General features: G+C 37.7%; 1 protein-coding gene across 2 annotated transcripts in view; it reads left to right on the top strand.

The window, feature by feature from the left end:
• Positions 1 to 15,603, top strand: part of TMTC2 (transmembrane O-mannosyltransferase targeting cadherins 2) — a 198,250-nt gene that overhangs the window by 108,579 nt on the left and 74,068 nt on the right. For both annotated transcript variants that reach the window (XM_044455244.1, XM_044455245.1), the window contains one exon: positions 9,740 to 10,568. In XM_044455244.1, the coding sequence (XP_044311179.1) occupies positions 9,740 to 10,568 (829 nt within the window). The remainder of the gene's footprint in view (positions 1 to 9,739; positions 10,569 to 15,603) is intronic.

Here is a 15,603-nt window from a genome sequence, read left to right as displayed (position 1 = left end):
TCTATTAAGAAATCTAAATTGTAAGGTAAGAATTATATTACAATATTTGGATGTCCCTCTGACATTTTCTAAGAATAAAAGCAGCATACATTTATGAAACATGTTGTTCTGGAAAGCAATTTTTCGACCCTGTCAACCAATAAGCAAATCATTGCATATTCTTTGTCATGATTTATTATTGCTTAAAGGTTTTGTACCTTTAATACTGAGCTTGCTGCAGTCAGATTAGTGGTTCATCAGGTATTCATTATCCATGGCAAGAAAATGTCATTTGCTTCAGATAGCCTTAATTTGTTATTTTCATTCTTTTGGTTTGATTTTCAGTTTCCACTTAGTATAATAAATAGGAAATGAATGAAAAAGAAAAAGGAAACCCTGAAAAACATTAGTAATAGAAAGCTGCTTCTGTCAGCTTGGTCCATACCACAAAAAATAAAATAAGTCACATGGATGATATAAAGAATGTTAACTTTTCCACTTTTAATTTCTGAAATGAAATGCATTCTACTTGCACTCATTTACTTTTTTAGTTTTCTTGTTTGTTAATTTTCTTCACACGTAGTGGATAATATCAAGTGCTGCTAGTTTTCTTATGTTATCGATGTACCAAGTTCTAGTGCTACATGAATTGCCTAAGTTGAGCAACAGTGTTCGATCCTGCGGATAATCTACAAGATTGCAAACTGTTTCAAAGCTTGCAAAATTCTGAAAGCACAGCAAGTATTTCACTGTAGGAGTTATTGTGCAATCCACATGCAGATTGTCACATGAGGCAATCCCTCACATCTCCTGTTCCATAGCCATAACAGGGTGTACATGGTCATGAAATCAGAGCATGCTTTGGGGAAAACTTGTCCCCTAAATGTATGTGCATTGTTTCACATTTTGTAAAGTTTTCCATGGGTATATCCTAGTTCTTACTCAATATGGTGTAAATTCATCCATGTTCCTACATGCAAAAAGTGATTTTTAAGACAGGATGCCCCTCTAGAAGGTTTTGATCATATATTTTCTCTTGCTATACATAAATAAGGAAGGACAGACGGATGGATGGACAGACAAATTATGTAAAGCTAGCCGGGACTGGGTATCTGCGTGGAAATCCTGTGTCATATGTTATTTTGAGCTCTGTGTGTGTGTGTGTGTGTGTGTGTGTGTGTGTGTGTGCACGCGCATCAGTGTAGAAAATAATTTTGAATTCTAGACAAAACAGAAATCCATCTATACTGGTATTCTGCCTTAAAAGCACAAGGCAGAGGTTCCAAGCATAAATAAAATATAAGTGAGCATCTTTCCCCAGTAATAGTAATAAATCAAGAAGAAAGAAGTCTAGCTTTTATAGAGTATGGAATTTTAAGAAATTTCCAGAATTCTACTGGAAAACTGAATGCTTTCAAGTAGCACATTTCCAGTAAATGTTGTCAAAAACCTTTTTCAGCATCTAGAGAAACAATGGCTACAGTATCTCTGCTATCTGTATTTACAGCCACCAAATCCTGTTATATCTTCTCCCTATCAATTTCTACTAAATCCTTCCCAATCTAATCAAACTAAAGTTTTGTTAACTTGTGGCAATCTACCGGCCTAAATCACAGTCAGTCTTTCAATGTCACTTAATTAACAAGATAACTTGATAATTGACTCATCTACTATAATTGTTATTCCAGTTATAAAAAGCATCAGTAAATGATGATGATGTAGAAATACAGTAACAGGGGCAGAAAAGCTTGTAGGTGAACATACTCACAAATGTTTTATACCACATATTTTGAAACTGGTCTGGCCTGGGTGAATTATTGGTATTCATATTTATTAATTACTTCTGTGATTACCTTAATATGCAAGGGAGCCAGGTGCAACTGCTGTTGAGAGGAATTTAAGCATGGAAGACTAATGTGGGAAAAAAACTATTACATTCTACTCTGATGTTTCCCTGCCCAGTATTTTTTTTAATTGAAAATTGATACCTTTGGGTGATGTATGGTTTTGTTCCCATCTTTAATAGGTGAAATAACTTTTCTGTCGCTTTCTACTTGAGTTGATGAGCAAAGGTTTTCCTCTTGATTGTTTGTTGGTGGTGGCAGTGGTGGCTTTGATGCATAGTGTAAGGCTCTTATAAAGACTTCACTAGCTTATTCAGTGTCACAAGAGTTTACTATATACTCACATATTTCAAAATACATAACTCAGCAGAAATATGTTGCTTAAACAGTTCTTTGTTAACACAAGGGACATTAAAACACCAAAAACTAGGAGGTTTTGACAAATCTAAAAAATGCATTGTCTGAAATGACTGAACTGTCTTTATTGTCAGTGTTGATTAAATGTTTCGCAGATGCAGAAACCAGAAAGTACTCTAACCAAAAGCAGTTAAAGTAGATAGGTGAAATAAATGTATACTGTCTCTCATCTGGATGCAGAAGAACACCTAGTTCAATCATATAAGTCTGAAATGTGACTCTCACCTTCTCTTGTCTTTCTGAGGCTCTTTATCAAAGAGGCTAATATCCACACCCACATTCATATAATTTTGAGCAATGTCAAACACTTTGCTGAAACATTCATGGAAAACGTCTGGTGAATCATTGTTTGGCAGATAGTTGGTACAGAATGAGAATGCACCATCATATTTGTGAACATAAACACGGTGAGTGAGCAAACAATCAAACAGCTGACCCCATCCCACCAGTGGCTCTTACACAGATATGTTCTTGCTGCTTCCTCTCCAAGTGTCTTTCTTGGAGCTTTTGTTGCAGCTTCCAGCTCTGGCTTGGAAGCCTGGCTTTTCATTTCTATGCGAAGCTAGTACCTCACAGCCATATCATAGCATTCAGGTGGGCAAATTCATGGGGTAATACCAGAAGAAAATATCAGTGTTCAATTTGATGGATTGCTGGAAATAGGCATTTAAACTATAAATGTCTACACATTGGCAGCACGTTCACTTCACCTATCTGAATTAATACAAACCCATACAAAATTAAAACTTCCTGGGTCCAGTGGTGGTTTGACTGCCAGGTAATAGAATTGCAGTTGTCTTTAGTTCAAGCCTAAGAGTTTTTTCTAGCCTCCTTTCTTCTTGCTAGTTTCTTGATGGTGCTTAATCTGATAAGCACGAAGAGTTGCTTATGTACTCCAGATATGCATCTCTGAAATCAGCATGGGCTGATATGCAGAAGAGAGCTTCATGAATGAAAATACTTCATAAGCACATCCATTCATGAACAGGGACCTTTAATGCCTTTACTTAGCATCCAGTGCTTGAAATCTACTCATTTACACACTGAACCTAAAAATAGCGAGAGAACTTGTTCGTGCTGTTATAAAAAATATATCATCTGGAATCCATTTCTGGTTTTCTCCATGTGGTAAAATTAAAGCATAGACAATCCCAATGAAAGAGTTTAACAAGTCACTTTGTCCCCCATACTTTCAGTGTAATGACAGAGGAGAAATCCATATGCAGCACATAAAAAAGAGAAGTATAGATAATGCTGACTCAGTTGATGACTGGCAGGTACTTCAGCTGATTGGATTTCAGTTACATCTGGATAGTTTTTTCTGTCAATCCCAGAGCCAACTTGCTATTTATACTACAAGCAGAATTCAGTATTGGAAGATTTTCCACTGCTGGATTGTTAAAGCTGCTTAGACTTTCCAGAGGCTTAATTTGGGATTAAATGACATTTTGCTCATAAAATCCATTTAGTTAATTCACTGCAAAATGTGTCCCCTCCTGCAGTTTTAATGTATTACTTTTTTTTCTTCTGTAGGAAATAAAACATGCTTCTTGGCTTTGGCTTTGCTTTTGCAAGACACTGTTATGTATTATTGATACTGCAAACAAATGTAAGACTTGGCATAGCAATTTGGATACATTTTATTACTGTTCTAGCTTTTGTACTACAAGCATTTTGTATATTTCTGCAATAATCCAAATATATACATCACAGAAAATGCCAGACCTGAATCTTCAGCTTTCATTGTCCTTCCAGCATTCTTTAGTTCCTGGCACATCCAGCAGGTCAGCATGAGCACAGGAAACTCATGTCTTCTCTAGTTGAACCTACTAGCAGCATTTTTGCTCATGTAGCTGGACCAACCTCTTTTTACTTTCCTTGAACACATCCATTTCCAATTAGTAAGCTTCCCCCCACAAAATAAAAGGGTTTAACCCAGCATCAATGTTCAGTAACTAATCCCATTTAAGAGACGCTTTTGTGAACCACATTCCAGGTTTGAGCAGAGCCAAAATACCAAAAATGCCAGCCTATTTTAGTATAAAGCTGTTCGTATAACTAAACTTTAGGAAAGGTATGTCTTCTTCCAGAACAAGAAAGAAACTGGAGAAGAATCGTGAGACAACTAAATGATAGGTCGCTGGAGAAAAGGGATGAGCACTGCAATGGGACATGGCCCTTTGGAGAACCCCACTGGGCCTGAGGTTCTGTACTGCTGCTTTAGTTCATTGTAAAAACTGTTGGACACAACATATTTTTACAGCTGCAAATTATCTAATTAAAGCTGGTTTAGATATTGCTGTGCTAAAACCTTCAGTGGCAGCACAAATAACACTGTTTGTATTCCAAGGCTGGTGATTAAAAGGCTTTCTCTGCTTCAGAGTCACCTCTTCCAGTATGTTTCCATGCTCTTTGGTTATGCCATATACTGTTTATTGTTTCAACTTAATTATTGTGACAGTAGTATAGTATCGAGGGATAGGATCTTCCAAACGTAGCGCAAGAGTTTTTGTTGGATAAGTGTTGGTCCTAAGAGAAAGAGAGGTGATTTTAAAACTAAAATTTAAAATACTCAAATTTTGTATGATTTTCTTGACCTCTCTGAACTGGTTTCTTGTTCTATGACTCTGTTGATTAAGATGTGTGTAAATCTCAAAATATATAAATAGTTGGAAGCATTTGCTTCTTAGGGTCTTTTCCTGTTGTAGTTTATGCCTGTGCCTGTTGTAGTTTATACCTCTGTTATTCATACAAATCAGGTATGAAAAAATTCAAAGAAAACATGCCTATTAAAAATGTTTCTTGTTGTTGTTGTTAGTTGCGAAGTCGTGTCTGACCCATGGTGACGCCATGGACAACATTCCTTCAGGCCTTCCTGTCCTCCACCATCCCCCAGAGTCCACCCAAGCTCACACCAACTGCTTCAGTGACTCCATCTAGCCACCTCATTCTCTGCTGTCCCCTTCTTTTGCCATCTATTGTTCCCAGCATTAGGCTCTTCTCCAGTGTATTGTTCCTGAAAAAGACTTGTTTTGTTGGCTGTGGACTTGCTTTAGCACCACAGCTCTAGTGGATATAGTTTGCAGTGGCCATCAAATGCATGAGGCCGATTTGCTGAATTCTGACCAAAAGATCATAGGGATTCAGTGCAGATACTGTGCCCTATTTTGTGTGTTCTCAGTGACTTATTTCATCAGGAAGTAGTTTTCCTGCTTTGTTCTGCACATGCTAAAATTTAAGACGTTTTCAAGACCAATGTGATATAGATTGGTTGAAGGCCTAAATCTAATTCCATTTTTATTCATTTATGTTGTTCTAAGATGTGTGTAGGGTTTTTTTTTTAAAGTATATACAGTTCTTTGTAATGTGAGAATAGTCTAGTGAGATTTTGAACTTTTCCTTCTCCATGCTTTCCTTTCAAATCTTCAGAAGTGCATTCTTTGATTTTTGTTCCTAGAGAAACAAGGAGAGGGCAGAGAAGAAATAATGCTTGCCTTCTGGAAGCACCATATGCCATGGATAAATGAGGAGTTCACAGTGACAAGGGCAACAGTGTGGGGATAATCTGTTGTGCAGTTTAATTTAGCAGTGTGTATTATAGATTTGTTTGACAGGAATCCAAGCAAAAGTGTTGCACATTGTGTGGTGTGGGATGTTTGGGCTTGGTGAACCTGCAAGACATTTCCCTGATTGAAAACACAGCAATTGTGCAGCATTTTAGTCAACTTTTTATTTTTATATTTTACACTCTCTGTTCATTCTTTCTCTTTCCTCAAGCAGAATTATAGCTGATGAAGGGTTAGAGGATTTATAAGGGTGTCAAAGCATATGGCAGATGGGTTGGATTAGGACTTGGAAGTACAGTAATGCAAATCCTTACTGTGAAACACTTTAAAGAAGCCCGCCTCCTGCTGGGCTCATCTAAATTTACAGCCAGAAAGAAGAAAGAGCACATGCTGCACATACTGAGAGTTAAGAAATACAACTTACTGAGTCATTCCCAACATAAAGCCTGTGCCTGGGAAAAAGGTTTTTTTCCCTTCAAAAAATGCATCCCCTCATTTAATGAGAAATGCATTTGATGAAAGTGGTATTTTGTGTTTGCTTTTAATGCTTATGTGATACAGTGAACCAATCCTACAGTAAAGGATTTGAAATTAAAATTTCTGTAGGCTGAGCTGGGAGATAGTGCATGGCCCAGTTTCTTTCCATTTGCGCCTGAAAAGCGAACTTTAATCCACTGCCCTCCAAGTTGACTTTGGCAAATCTCTTAACAGGAATCAGTGGGGAAGCAAATATAGAACATGGGGCATGTATTTGCAAAGAATTAATAAAGTGGAAATCTGGTAAGTAGTGGCAGGTAAGCATGTGGAGTGAGTGAGATAGCTCACTCTGAGCCATATGGTGAGGAACAGCCCTGACTCACATAACATGGTATGCAGGAGAACAACATTTAAGTTTCAGTTTTTAGAGGCAAAAATTTGCATGTTGGATGACAAAGACCCTTTGGTCAACAACTAAGCAAATAGCATGAGCACTGAAAGTGTTGATCTGCTTTTTGATAAGCTTTGAGCTGCTCAGAAGCTCTCAGAGGTTTACTTTTAAGACTTCAGAGTCATTCAACAACTCAGGAGAGCTAAATAGGCTGCATTCTTCCTTGTTCTCCCTGCAAGTCCTTGCCCCAAACAACATCGCTGGAAATTGCCTGCGGTCTTGTGGACTGGCATGAGGACTGAGGAGAGGCTATAAAGAGATTCTGACAAAGCTTCAGCTCTGGTGCATTCAGGAGTTTGATCAGAATGGGAAGACTTGGGAACTTCTCTGCGTTTTCTGTAGTCTAAAGATCAGATGATGTAGAGGGAGGCTTTTGTTCAGCTCTGCTGATCTGTGATTAGTGTCCAGAACTTAGATGAATAATAGATGAAATTTTGTCAGCACACTTGAAAGTACACCCCCTAAGGGAGGTGCTTTTTGATGGTGCTGAAAGTGAAAAGGAAACTGTATCCTTTTGGCTAATCTCTCATCTCATGTAGACTGGAGTGGGCTGAGAATGCTTTTCTGTTTGAGCCTAATCTCAGGTGCAGTGAAATGAAACTACCTGACATCTTTAATTTAATGTTGGCCATAGTATTGTAAATTCAGAATACATACAATAAAACCAATGAGTTATAGGCTGAAAAGCACCAAAAAGAAACTGACTTGAACAAAAATATACTCCCTAAAAGTTGGTTCAGCAGGGAGGTTTGCCCAGCTTAAAGGTACCATCAAGTTAATTGTGTGGTTGTAACAAGAAAAAACAATAGCGAGTGCATTTTGGGCAGTATTAAAATACATCAGAGGAAGAGTAGGGAGTAGGTTCAGAGGAACCATTAATATGGTTCATTTAATTGGCCATCTTCTCTGGGTTGTGGGTTGTTGAGACTACCCCCCCCCCATATCATGTTAAAATGAATAAATACAGATATGGGAAGAATGATAGATTCCCACAGAGCACCAATGATTCTAGTACAAAGAAAGAATGAACAAATGAACCTATATGTCTGTCCAGATCTTCAGAATATCCTCCAACACAAAGGGTGACCTTTTAAAGATGTGGTATGTAAGTTCATAATTCCGGTAGCCCTTTAGGCATGTTGCATACACACTTGTGCTTCTGATTCTGTTTCCCCAAAGTTCATCATCCTGCCCATCCCTGACTTCCAAAATAATCTTGTCAAGGAACGTATATACTGACTGCTTTTAGGCAACAGAACTTGGAACTCAGAGATTGCCAGGTGGTCTGGATGTCCCAGAATGGCTTCCACTGTGTTTATACGTCATGCTTATGCTGTGGTATTCTGTGCTGTTCCTTTCATAATTCATTTGTCTAGTTTTGCTTCTGGTCTACAGCTCTCTCAGGTTAGAGGGGATGATCAAATATTGCATTTTTTTCCCCTTCACATACCGCATAACACTTTTGCTGTCCTGGTACCAGTGTTATCAATGCCTTTGAGTTATGATTCTTGGATAACTTTGATTTGATGATTGGGTGGACTATTAATTCCTTAGGATATATTGTAGCAAATTTCTTCCTGCAGCCAGAGAGTCATGTAGGAATGCAGCTTTTCTTGTTTGATTTGATCTGTACCTCTTTTTTCTACAAAGAAATGTCACTATTGGCAGCTTACCACCTCAGTGTACTGTAAAGTACTTTTCTTGTGTGTGTATATTTTGTGGCTCACTATATTATATTAGGGTTAGCTTGTTGCAGATGTGTTATGAAATTTCCCGTTTGAAAACTCCACTATGTGCTTTATGAACTCTTACGCTGTATAGCATTCTTGGGGATCATAAAGAAAAACTACTAAAATAAATTCTGCGAAGGTACATGGAAACCAAATACAAAAGGATTCATTAACTGATATTCTTTAACAATGATCTATAACAAGAATGATAAGACGCTGTTCAAACAAGTATCGAGCTATTACAGCTTGCCAAACCTAAGCTAAGGGTTTGTTGTGTTTAGGTTGCTCATGTGCTCATTCCACACGGCAGCTCAGTGTAGTTGCAGTTACTGTTTGGACTGGAAACCCGCACCTTCCTTGAGGGAAGAAATGGAATTCAAAAAGAGCAAGCTGTGGGTGACACTGTTATCATTTTTCAGTGCGATGAATAATTCCATCTTTATACTTGATGTTCAGGCTAAAACACAAATTGGTGCTAATGAAAGTGAAAGGACATGACATTTTCAATAAGCTGATTGCAACTATGATTATAATTGTGGATTTAAATTGCTCATGTTCGAAATTTATATAAGTAAGAGGGGGGAAATAGGTCATGAGAAGTGTGTTAATGTAAGTGTGGCTCACTGTGTGATGAAATTGCAAGGCTGTCGCACTCATGGCCAATTCTATGCATTCCTACGAGTCCTAGGGTGTTCCAGACATCATGGCGTGCCGCAACATGCTGTGAATTATAAAATGGTGATGGTGGTGGTCTAAACATGCATAGGATCATGCCGTTAAAGAATCAAATTTTTATTTGGAGGTAATAATTCCTTTTGCAATAAATGCATGAATAAAATGGACAGTTTGCAAGATTATATGCTTATTAATATTGTACAGCAATGTCTTTTCTGGTTCTCAGAGAAGCTTTAGCAGAGGACAAAAGGTTGTATAAAGGATGCAGGAGAACATTTCAGACATTAATAGGCATGAAAGAATAGATTACAGTGTAAAATGAAGAACATTCACTATGTTATATTATTTTATGATTTTAAGTTTTCTGTCATGAACTTCCAGAGAGCTTCAACGGTTGGGTTATATGCTAAACAAGCACATGCTAACTTGAAAATGGTAAAGTTCCTCTAGGTTAGGATTTTAAATTCGTAACCCCCATCAAAAACTCACAAATAAGAAGTTAAGGACTTTTTTTAATAAAGCAATTTTAGCAACCAAACTGTCGATATTTATTTATTTGTTTATTTATTTATTTATTTATTTATTTATTTTCCCTTTCAGAGGAAGAACTTGCACCTCCTTTATAGCATTGGTTTATTGATCTTCTGGGGAGCTTTGCTGCTCGGTCTTCGCTTCTACTGGATGGGGAACAAACCTCCCAGCTTTTCCAACTCTGACAATCCTGCAGCTGACTCGGACAGTTTTCTAACCCGAACTCTGACCTTTTTTTACCTGCCAACCAAAAACCTTTGGCTATTGCTGTGCCCAGACACTCTTAGCTTTGATTGGTCCATGGATGCTGTGCCTCTTCTCAAAACAGTCAGTGACTGGAGGAACCTACATACAGTGGCCTTCTATACTGGACTCCTTCTCCTTGCTTATGCTGGTTTGAAAAACTCCAGTAAAGAGAGAGAATGCAATGGTAAAAATGTAACAAATGGCAAACCAAATGCCAATGGACATAACTGTTTATCAGAAATGGAATATAAAACCCTGGATTTGAAGTCAAATTTTGTATCTAAAGAAGAAAACGGTGTTAACAAACCCTTGCTGCAGAGACCGCAACTTCCATCCACTGAGAATATTGTAGTTCTGTCTCTTTCATTATTAATTGTTCCCTTTATTCCTGCCACAAACTTGTTTTTTTATGTAGGCTTTGTGATAGCAGAGCGTGTGTTGTATATACCTAGCATGGGCTTCTGCCTGCTGATCACTGTAGGCACCAGGACCCTCTATATCAAAGCCCAAAAGCGCTTTCTGAAGAACTTGATTTTTTTTGCCACTGCTGCATTAATTTTTTTCTATGGACTCAAGACATTTGTCAGGAATGGGGACTGGCAGAACGAAGAGATGCTGTATAAGTCAGGGATTAAAGTAAATCCAGCAAAAGGTAATATAGTCTCTACTGGGGTTTGTTCTACTGAATATAATCTTGTTTTCTATTTCTGGGTGTAATACCTCTCACTAGAAAATATGTGGATCTTAAATGTGCATTTATGAACAGTTTAAATACACTGGTGTATAGTAAATGGAATACAAATTTATTTTGATTTCATATTCAGTGGAACCATTTACTACATGGTAAAAGCAAGCTGCCACAAAATTTTTTAACATTTTCTGTACCTTAGAGACTGCATGCTGTAAAGCAATAGTACCCATTAAGCCATATGCACCTTGATTTTGCTTGTCCCAGATCCAAATATTTGAATATCTTATACAAAGTTCTCTGAAGCAAAAGGTTGGTTGAAATGTATGCACATTAGATTGTTAAAGTTCAATAAATGTAGAGGGAGTTGTACCTACAAATTGGATTATTTCCCTCATCTGCTTTTTTCAGGAGTTGCAGTCCTTCTTTTTAATTTCATAAAGGAATAGTATTGATTAATGTTCATCATTCAATGTTAATGATGAGATAACATTTATATATTATTTAAACATTGTTGTTTTTGTCAGCTTATATAGGTAAACTCTTCCATGTTACGTTTTCTTGTTATTGAAATACTAGGAAGGTCTGACCAAGTAGCATGCATCTTATGGCCTCCCAGGATTGGCCTTCCGCTTTGACAATTGCCTAATCGTATTTCTCTATATCTACCTACCTTTGGTTTCTTTCTTTATTGCATTTTCATATGACCAAGAGCTAAAGTTCAGTGGCTGTTCACAACAAATTAAAACAATTTAAAAACATAAAATACGGTACAAACATTTGAATGGTTAAACTATGGCATAAAAGTAAAAGTCAGAAGACCCAGCCTAGCCACAGTACAAAGAATTAAAATGCAGTTCAAGTTTTAACACAGCCAGAAAATAAAATTCCTAGGGAAATCAGAAGGTCTGCACCTGCTACTGGAAAAAGTACAATGTACCTGACAGGTGAGCCTTTCTAGGAAGCTCATTATACAACCAGGATGCACAATACTAAAAGCTCTCTTCTTAGTAGCCATGAATTTAACTTCCCTTGGTAGTGATTTCTGCAGGAAGACCACTGAAGATAATAGGCAAAGCCAATTAGGGCTTGAATTTTAATAACAGCACTTTGAATTCTGCCTGGACATGGACTGGTAGACACTGCGGAGGGTAAAGTATTGATAGTCTTGCTGCTCTTTGCTGGACTAGCTGAAGTTTCTAAGCAGTGCTGGATCCAGGAGAACCACCAAACTATGAACCTGGTCCTTTAGTGGGAGTGCAAGTTCTCCTGAATAGGTTGAATATGACTCATCTGGGCAGGCTAACCATTAACAGTACCTATGTCTTGCTTGGATCAAATCTCAGTTAATCAGCTCTCAACCATGCCCTCACAGCATTTCTGAACAGCCTGTGTTCCACCTGCATCTAATGCAAAGGAAAGAAGGAGCTGGGTCTCATCTGGATATTGATGATCTCGGCCCACATCTGGATATCCTCTCCCAGCAGTGCCCTGTAGATGTTGAACAGCACGAAGAATAAAGCTGAACCCTGTGGAAATCTGTACCACAGCTGCAAAGCACAGAGCAATAATCCCCCTTCTGGAATTGGCCTTCTACATTGGAGTAAAACCACAGCAATACAGTGCCTCAAAATTCTGACTGAGGCAGCCTATCCAGAGGGTTACCATGGTCTGTGGTGTTCAAAACACCTGAGAGGTCCAAGAGAATCAGGAGGGTTGCACTCCTCCATCCCTCTCCTAGTTAAGGTCATATAACAGGGTGACCAGGGCAATTTTTCTTCTAAAACCAGAACTGAAGCCTACTTTAAAGGGAGCAAAATATCCTGTTTCAACCAAGAGTGCTTGGAGTTGACTGCCAGCAACTCACTTGAGCAGGGTGAGAAATAAAATCACTTTGGGGGATGTGCTGCTTTCTCATTCATACTTCCTTAATTTGTATTTCTGGAGTAATCTCAACTAGAAATGTTCATTTCTTCTCTGAAGTGAAATACCTGATCCATTCTTCCATCTGATGCAAATACATTTTGTTGCAGGGAAATGGGCTTCAAATGATAACTTCAAAATTCTCAGCAGAAGCAAAATGAAAGAGAAAGAGAGGAAATATTGTTTGTTTGTACATCATGTTATTTTTCTGTAGGATCAGAAGCTGTTGTTTGTATGAGTATGCTGTAAAGAAAGAGGCAATGCTTTATGAATGAATCATTATTTACAGGAAGGAGAACGAATAAGCCAGTGTCAGAATGCTTCCTTTATATTTCTGTAGCAATCTTATATTTATATTTTCTAGGCCTTAAAGACAAGTAAATATTTTCAGCAATCCTACACTGAAGCAATAATCAACAACAGCAATAATAACTATGCATGCTATCTGTTCAGCTTTTTCTTAAGTGTATTAAAGCAAAATAAACCTAACCACCATTTCAGATTTTAGGTTTACAGATATGGTGTAGGAACATCGGACCACATCCTTTCTCTGAGCATGCCCATTGATTCACATGCCAATAATGATTTGACAAAAAGGCAAAATGATAATTGCTCAAAGACACTTGGTTGTATCCATTGTTGGTCCTATTTAGAGTAGTACCATTTAAGTAAATAAGGCTTAAGTTAGCTTAACATTAGATACAACCTAATGAATACTTGGGTGATACACACTTAAGTAACATAATGCTTAAGTTGCTGTGAAAATATTCTGCAGAAAAAAGTCTGACGTTTTTGGGGTTTTTTAAAACTCAGATACAATATAAGAATGTGGACTATATCTGAATTCTTAAGTATAATGTCACTCATTGTCTAGTAGAATGAAATTGCTCTCCTTGACACTAATCTGTATAATATCTGTACAGTCCAAACAATTATATATTTACTAAGCTTCTAAAGGAATGTTTTTAAAGCTACAATCCAATGATTTTGTTAAAAAAAACAAGTTTGGTGGGAAAATGTGAGTAAATGTAATAAAATGATTATTTAAGGGAAGGGAGATGGACTTTGGAAGTATAACCGCATATCTGAGATAATTTATCAGTTCATTATATTTAGGAACTTTCAGAACAAAAGATAAGCAAAATATTACTATAGCTTCTTCCTATAATGTACTGTCACCTCTCTAACCCTAACTAAGAAAGATAGGACAGAAAGACACACAAACCAGTATACAATGCAGCCTATGTTCCCATTTGTTTCTGGAGTTGCTTAAGTAGTGCTAACCCCCTGTTGTACTAGCAGTAGGTAGCAGCAACAGACTGAGCAGAAGCACAGCAGCAGTGCTGGATACTGCCCCATGATATGGAAGCCATTAATCACCTGCCCATCTTTGGTACTGTTTTCTGCCTGAGACAGGGAAACAGGGCTTATTGTAAGCTTTCAGGGCTCTAAAGGAACTAACAATTCAGGATAATTACTTGGCCATGGTCAGGAGGCTCAGTTCCTAGGAAAGACCCTTGCTTCCCACTGAAAAGTTCCGAGCTTGAAGGGAGCTCAGGAAGGAGCAAAGAAAAGGAGTATGGGAAAGCACATGCGTAGAGATGTGCTGGGCATGGATGTGTAAGCCATGGTCTCTTCTAGGATTCTCCTCACTGCAAGAATGGCCTGGGGAGTGGAGCACTGGGAGAAGGGAGCAGGATGGCTGCATTTCATTCTCTTGTTAGTATCCTAGGAAACAAGGGGCATCCATTTTTGAAAATGTTTATAAGGATTAGAATAGCAAGTATAGTGTTAATATTGGGAGGTCAGATTCCCACTATCCTTGCTAAGCTGAATACTAACTTGCCTGCTTTCATTTGTGTGGTAGTCTTCTAGCTAATTTGTTCATTTTCTGTGCGGTACAGATAATTCTTGCTCACTCCTTAGCCATTCTGGAGATTGGGCATTCTGATCTTGTAGTAGGTGACTTTCCAGCTCTGCTAGTCCTACAGATAGGCCCTAGCCCAATTGGGATGACCTCCTTTGCTAGAGACCAACAGATGTTCACCAGAAAAAGAACTTGGAAGTTTTGAATAATGACAGAGTTGAATAATTTTCAAGCCAAGCTTAAAAGAGAATTTCAGAGTAACTGCAGAAGTGTTACAGAAAACCAGTGGGCTAATTTGTGAAACAGCAACATGGGCTTTCCTTCAGTTTAGCAGTGTCTTTAAAGTGAAATTGAATGTTATGTATGTCATGCATGAATACAGTGAAATGAACTACTCAAAAACATATAGTTTTGCCAACTAAAGAAGCAGCTAAAATGAGTGTTGTATTGCTGCCTTAACATTGTTATGGAGAAATCCCATTCTGTTTGACCCTGAGCTTGGCAAGGTTCCTGCCAGTCATTAACTGGCAGGAAAAGTTACGTGAAGATTGAGACTACTACCTCTGCATCACTTTTCATTCCTTTCCATTCCCCATTTTGACACAGGCCTGGCTTTTTTGTGACTGTTATCTTTAAATAACTACTGTATTACCATATTACAGGTTTTTATTGTTGTTTATTTTAGGATATGTGGGGTGGGGGTTTCATGATGTGATGAAATTATTGTGCTGAAATAGAGTATGTTACTGTCAATGGGCTGTTATTCTCAAATAGCCAAAATGTCTGTATAAAATTTGCAGTTATGTTAGTCAAATGAGTTGGGAAGCAATTGGTTTCTGTCCCATAGGTCATGATTTTCAAATTCTAGGAATAAATTGACCAGTGACAGGTTGAACAAGCCATAACCATGAAATAATTAATAAAAAGGAACTTACAGATGTTGGGAAAATAATTGGTTGCCATAACCAGGCTAGTATGAATATTAGCGATATTTGCTGATATGTAAAATAAATACATAAAGCCTGTTAATTTTAAAAGTTGAGCATGTAGAAGCCATTTATTTTAAAGGAATGAATTATTCAGTGTTTATTTTAGTGAGTTAAAGAAAGGTCAGCCTTGCTGTAAAGGAATTAAGATGCTGATAGGTTTTTCAATTACATAGCATTCTAGATATAGGTAAATTAAAGTGCATATCAGAAAGGTTTATAT

Source organism: Varanus komodoensis, unplaced genomic scaffold (genome assembly GCF_004798865.1).
Source record: "Varanus komodoensis strain SLA01 unplaced genomic scaffold, ASM479886v1 scaffold8, whole genome shotgun sequence".
Classification (NCBI taxonomy): Eukaryota; Metazoa; Chordata; class Lepidosauria; order Squamata; family Varanidae; genus Varanus; species Varanus komodoensis.
The sequence above is the reverse complement of the archived record's forward strand: the minus strand, read 5'-3'. Positions and strand labels throughout refer to the sequence as shown.